Below are 6571 nucleotides of genomic sequence, written 5' to 3'. Positions count from 1 at the left end.
TTTGGAACATGTTTCTCCAGAATTATTCCGCACTGGTGTTTATCATTGTTTGTATTTCAGTAAATCCAAAGCCATTTAGTGTTGCATCCAAATATGTCCTACTTTGGCACCACCTGGTAGTATTATCAAGAATGATATCACAGATATTAATGCACACAAAAAAGAAAACAGGTAATTCCCTCTTCAGCACACACAAAAAAACTCTGGCATTCATTTCAAGCCATAGTTTCTGGCCATTTAACACTCAGCATCTACTTTACTTTTTACTTTCTATGCTGTAGAAAAAGACATTGCACCCTTCAGCAGTCATGACTGTTTTTAATTTCAAGATTATCTGTAACAGGTATGTACAATATGTAAAATTTAAAAAATGAAAGGAAGGAAGTTGTGGTTGTTACGAGCCACTCATGTTAGAAAACACATTTTGGAGAAAACACAGTTGTTACCTGGATAACACTCTGACGACATTTGTTCCAGCCTAGGGAAAGTGAAATGTTTACAGAAGTCCCAGTGAGGGTGTCCAAGTGAATGAAGGTGCATACAAAACACAGGAGTTTGACACCAGAGACCAGGGTTTGTGTGCTGCATCCCATATAATGTTTGGTGAGGCTGCTAAATGACTAAATCAAGATTCGCCAAAGGGAAAGTCTCCAGTTTCATGATGAAAGTCAGAGTTGACTTTAAATACATCCACAATCCAACATTAACTTTGTTTGAGTTGACTGAACATAAACCATAAACACATTGATCATGCTTGTGTTGCCAGGAGTGGATGGTGTATGGAAAAGTAGTGATCTCCTTATGACAAACTTCAATTGGTACTAAAACAGTCTGCAGCTTTCAACCTTCCATTGTAAAATTTAAATACAGATATAATCCATGTGGCATTCCTTAAAAAATAATAAAAGTATATCTTGATAATTAAAGTGTTTCAGTTCCAGCCTTGTACATATGATTGGAATTCATAATAGTTATTTATGCTCATGTGCTTTTTCTGATGTATTAAAATGTTGTGTTACACTGTGTCTGTATCATGCTGTACGTAAAGTCCTTCTGGTCGGATGCAGCTGGCTCCTCAGGGATGGTGGAGTACACATGGTATATGTCAGGCTAGAGAAGAAAAAGGCAGTAAAAGCTCTTAAAATCTGAAGCATCTACTATATATAGCAAACATATTTAATACTGACACTTACATTTACATCCTCGTTTTGAGGCCCCCGTCTATTTAGTTGCTTAAACCCTGCAAGTAAGAGAGATCCAGACATTAAGATGAGGAGTTTTCATCAAGTTTGTTATCACATTGTTTGTTCATATAAAATAAAAATCACAGCTCTTTTTTGACACTAAGTCAAGTGTTGATACACTAAAATAATGTTTTGTATTGTCGTTTTTGTTTTTGAGTCATTTTTAAGGTGGGAAAGCTGACAGCGTCAGTCTTAACTGTGATTTTTGTCTGGAAACCCATTTGAAGGTTTGTCCAGCCACCCTGGATGGTTGACCAATCAGAGACCAGTGTGGGTGGCTAAATGCGATAGTGTTGAAGTAATTCCAACAATGGCAGTGCCAGTAGAGTTTGTGGTCCATGATGATTGGTCAACAGCTGCTTCAATAGTTTCAAAACAAACCCGAGGTCCACGCTCATTAGGATGCTATGACGAGAAATAATCCTCAATGGAGCGTGGCCAGACTCATATATTCATCCAGGGAATTTGGGCCAGGTAATACCAAGCTAAGGAACCGCAACAACATCATTTAATGCTTTGCTTACTAAATGACATGAAAGCTAATTAAATTAAGGGTACTTGTCATACTACAGCAGATGTCCTCTATTATTTTCAAAATAGGCCTACATAAATCTGGAAACTTGTTTGACAAGAGCTTTATTCTTCCTGTTAGATTGAAGAGAAAACAACAGCTCACCAGCAGGACAGTCACCACCAGTGTACATTTCAGCATTACCGGCAGGCAACTTGTTCGAGAAGAGGAGAGAATGAGTTAATGAGAGGAATTTATCAATGACTTTTAAAACATGAATTCACTCTGGAGAGCTTTGCAAAGTATAGATACTTGATTATTTTAGATTACCGATTGTCCACGATCAATCATGCACACAAAGTCACCTACAACAGAAGTCAAAACGCAGCTCAATGTACAAGAAAATGAGTGTAACAGTACTGAATACAGTATGTATGAATAACACTCTGATGTTAATGTGTACATTACCCGTAACATTGGCCTGTGATCTATATGGAAATGAAGAAATAAAATCAATATACAGTGTTTCATTGTTATTGAAACTGCAGAACATACATTTCATTCCCTAAAAACCTTTTAGAAAGTTACGTGATTACTCCCTTGAAAATCTGGATCAGCTCAACAATCAAACAATGCACTGCACCAGAAATTCTGCTCAGGCTTGAACAGGAGAATAAACATCACTGAACAGCTCCCTCAAGTAAAAAGGCTGTATCAAAAAGAGTAACACACTGAGTCACAGAACGTTTGCTAAAAAGGATTAAAAAACAAAACAATTTCTTACCTGTTGTGAAAACGTTTTCCTAAAAAAATGCAAAAAATAAAAAGTATTTAAAAGCCAACCAGTAACCACTGAGCTCAGCAAGCCTGAATGATCCTTTAAGGGTTGTCATGTTGTCAACTTAAGCGGCTATAACTTCTATAAACTGTGCTCAGAGGATGTTTTTGATGTGTTTGCATTTACAAACCAATAAAATATTCTCGATGCTATTGTCGAAATAATTTCCATCATTTGATTATACATTATATTATAACTATCATAATTATAAAAAAGTATGTTAAAAGATTGTGTTTGAAACTATATGTGTTGACGGTTGATACAGCAATGCAAAAATGCTCCAATAGTAGCTGTAGTCCTGCAATAAAAATCCTACTGAAGTAGGAGTATATAAGTATAGCAGCAAAATGTAGTTAAACTAATAATGTAAAAGTACTGGTTTAGTTCCTCCCGCAGCATGTTACTGGTATAGCTGCTTAAGGTGGAGTGCGTTTTAACTACTTTACATACATTTTTATACACAGGGACAGCAGATAAATCTGAGGGTTCGTCAGATGATAACAGGGAGAGGAAAAAAAGAAAAAACTAAGTTCTGATACAAAAATCTGTTTTCAGTTTTTGGACGTGAGATACTGGATCATTTTAACATTTGTCTACATGATATCATATGAAAGGTTTAGAAAGGAAAAATCACTACTTGGTAGTAAGACATCAGAAGACAAACAGATTTGTTTCATTTGTTGTGTTGGATTTTAAAAGCCTGTTATATCATCAATTGTGTAAAATTGTTATCGTCACTGAAGTGTAGTGAAGTAAAACTATTGAGGAGAATCAAATAGAAAGATTAAAGTGAAATTCTGAAAATATACTTTAGTACAACACTTGAGTATATGTATTTAGTTCGTCTCTACCACTGCTTGGTGCGTTGGATGAAAATTATGAAATACTGATTTCAATCATGAGAGCATATCGATCTTGTTTTGATGAGAACGATTATAATTAAATTCTTAACGCCACTAGTGTACATGCACATAAAAAAAAATCCCTTTCAAACTGTATGGGTCATGTGCATCATTACAGTCCTTACCACTTCTTCTTTTGGCACAGACAAGTACAACTCCCAGTACAATGATACCCACAGTTGCTCCACAAGCAGGCATGGCAACAAGCAACTTCCACTTCGACAGTTCTGTTTTGGAAAAACCAACACCACAAATGAGTGTCAGTTTCACTTCCCACAGAGTCAAAACAAAAGAGAATTTGTTACACATACATTATCTCCACCATCTACAAGCTACATTTACTACAACCTAATTTACTTTGTAAAGGAGGTTGTAATAAATGTAATAGATTATTGTAATAGTTAAGGACATGTTAGATATTTTAATTTTCCAAAGTGGGTTAATTGATTGTATTAACATACAAATACAACACGACGAGTGCTGTCACAGGGACATCTACGATGTAATCCTCCATTTCTGAGATAACCAGGGTACTGGCTGAGGTGAACATTTTGCCGAGGATGTCAAATGGCCTACAGATAGCAAAACTGGGCACTAAATGATAAATTTAGTTTAGTAGCCAACTATTTACAATATGTGGTGTGTGTATAAAGACATTTTACTAACGTGAAGTTGGCTTCAGCGTGGTCACAGGAAGCAAAGCAGAGGTCGAACTACCTCACAAAATAAGCCAGACACTTGTTTTAAAATGTTTTGATATATCAGTGTGACTCATCAGGAAAGTAAGTAATTGTGTCACCTGATGCTGATTTCACCGATATATAGGAAGTAGTGAGTGAACTGACAGTGGTAACTAACTGTGGTGTCCTGACATCAAGACCAGGTGGTTTTAAAGAATAATGTTTCAAAAGTAACAAACACAGTGATTGATAAATAATAATGTCATAGATTTTAGTTTCAGTGAATGTTCTACCTGTGGTATCAGATGGAGTTGGTGTTGTCTGGGTCATGGTGGACTCTAGTTCAAAAATTTTGACGTTTAAAGACAACGATTTGAGTCTGTCAGTTGTACGTTGTATATGACCAGAAATAAGTAAATATTTAGGATACATCAGTTATTTGTGCGCTCTCTAACACAGCTATTTCACAAAGAACTGAATTCAGATGAGGTTCAGCAGTAATTAGTCCCATCCAACAATACCATAGTCACCACATTTTACATCTAAAATTCAGCTTTGTCATTCAGCATTAACATTTTCTGTGTCATCTGAGGTCAATGTGTAATGTGCAATACAAAGTGCAGTTAAATCTATCAATACTCAGAACAGCAAGGACCTGGACATAAAGCTAGTTCAACAAATTATCAAACTGTCAAACGTACGTCACCTCTTGGTATAGATGAGGTTTTAATGGGAACAGTTTGTTAAAACAGTTTTTCTTTCCTTTCCTTTTTTTTGGGGGGGGTGGGGGGAGGGGAGGTCAGCACCTAAGAATAAAGAGCATTGCAGTGTAGTTACTTACTTTGGATGCTGATGTGGATTACTTTACTCAGTGGTAATTGCCCTTTGTTCTTTGAAGTGTGATAACATGCTACTTCAACCTCAGCAGGTGAACTCTGATGTGTCATCGACAGAAGCTCAGTTCCTGTCATTGTGTGCAGACAAGAGACTTCTTTGACAGTTTTTGTACTGAAGAAGTACAAAAAACATTTGGCAACAGAAACCGATGAAGGAGTCTGACAGGTCAGTGTGACCGAGTCTGTCTCTGTGATCACTGGTGGATTCACGCTCAGTTCAGGAGGAGGGGCTGAAAATGAAAACATATGTTGGAATACATAAATGGACGATATATTCTTCAAAGTAAAAAATGCTGTGATGCTATTTCTTTTTAAAATGAATAAGTCTGATGCACACTGAACATTTTCTTCACACCTCACCCTCATGTTAAGAGCAGCTTTGTTGTTTGTACTGATATTGTAGTTAGATATCCTTACATTACTTCATAGCAGTAATATTTACTCACAGTTTATGGTGATGGAGGAAATATTACTCTCTAAAGATCGATGCGATAAAAGGTAAAAACATGTCACTTCAACACTAGCAGGTGAGCTTTGACGCATCAACGACAGCAGTTCATTTCCTGTCAGTGTCTTTAGACAAGAGAAGAGTTTGGCAGGTTTTTCTCTTAAAATGCGAAAGTAGCAGCCAGTCACAGACACAGAAGATGGAATCTGACAGTTTAATGCGACTGAATCTGTCTCTGTGATCATTGGTGGATTCACTCTCAGTTGAGGTGGAAGAAAGTCTGAAAATGTAAGTCAGTATTTGGTGAAATAACTATATTTGCATGCATTTAAAGCATTTTCTGATGATATATTTATAATTAGTTACAAAAATAGTCAAATTATAGCTACTGACCATACAGTGATAACAAGAATAAACTGAGACTGACCTTGTAGGTTGATCTCCTGAAAGGAATCTGTTGGACAGTTAGTAAGTTAGAATTGAAACTCAAACTGGTCCTACCAGCCTGATCAAAAAGTGTAATAATAATAATGATTATATGAACTATATAATAAAATATTAACTAAATAGCCTACATTAAGTAATAGACGACAACAACAATGAAAGAACCTGATAAGAGGTTTAACTCACAGAAGAGAATGATGAGCAGCAGGTGTCTAGCCATGATGAAGCTGAATAATGTGAATGTACAGAACACAGTAGTCTATCGGACTTTGACCTACACCTTCATTTAGTGTCATTGTGTTCTCATGAAAACCTCAAGATCAGAAGTGAGTCACACAAACTGACCACAGAAACAAACGCTTTACATAGACTTGCTTTAACTTTTACCACACGTGCCACAGTGCACGTTAACGAGTTTAAAATAAGTTGTTCATCATTTCTGTTGCTCTCTTGTTGTTTTTCACAGAGTAGCTTATTTGCAAAAAGAAAAAGAAAGAAAGGAGGGGTGATACATTGCAGTATGCACCCCATGCACCCCATGCCCTGGGTTACAATGATTATTTGCATGCTAACATCTGTAAGAGCTGACAGATATCCTCTGGGGTGTA

The 6571-nt window shown here is 36.5% G+C and overlaps 1 protein-coding gene across 1 annotated transcript; it reads right to left on the bottom strand.

Moving 5' to 3' along the window:
• Window positions 1-298: 298 nt before the first annotated feature.
• On the bottom strand, window positions 299-6183 carry LOC138194397 (uncharacterized). The gene is made up of 10 exons (XM_069143098.1): window positions 6150-6183; window positions 5947-5973; window positions 5017-5301; window positions 3621-3722; window positions 2540-2558; window positions 2224-2243; window positions 2086-2120; window positions 1921-1969; window positions 1194-1240; window positions 299-1110 (listed from the first exon to the last, which is right to left on the bottom strand). Exons 1-10 carry the CDS (start codon window positions 6181-6183, stop codon window positions 1003-1005), a joined length of 726 nt encoding a protein of 241 aa, XP_068999199.1. The 3' UTR covers window positions 299-1002.
• Between the last annotated feature and the right edge of the window lie 388 nt (window positions 6184-6571).

The sequence above is a fragment of the Embiotoca jacksoni genome, unplaced genomic scaffold, assembly GCF_022577435.1.
Source record: "Embiotoca jacksoni isolate LCO1_2020_lvr unplaced genomic scaffold, fEmbJac1.0.p SCAF_1, whole genome shotgun sequence".
Lineage (NCBI taxonomy): Eukaryota > Metazoa > Chordata > Actinopteri > Embiotocidae > Embiotoca > Embiotoca jacksoni.
Note: the sequence above shows the minus strand (reverse complement) of the source record. Positions and strands in the feature narration are given on the sequence as shown.

What these genes read in the sequence shown, in the direction of transcription:
- LOC138194397 (XM_069143098.1), bottom strand. Translation starts at nt 6,183, where the DNA reads ATGGCTAGACACCTGCTGCTCATCATTCTCTTCT. An exon ending in AATCCACATCAGCATCCAAA is followed by an intron (nt 3,723 to 5,016) that starts GTAAGTAACTAC and finishes TTTCCAAAACAG; the next exon opens with AACTGTCGAAGTGGAAGTTG. An exon ending in CTCAAAACGAGGATGTAAAT is followed by an intron (nt 1,111 to 1,193) that starts GTAAGTGTCAGT and finishes TTTCTTCTCTAG; the next exon opens with CCTGACATATACCATGTGTA.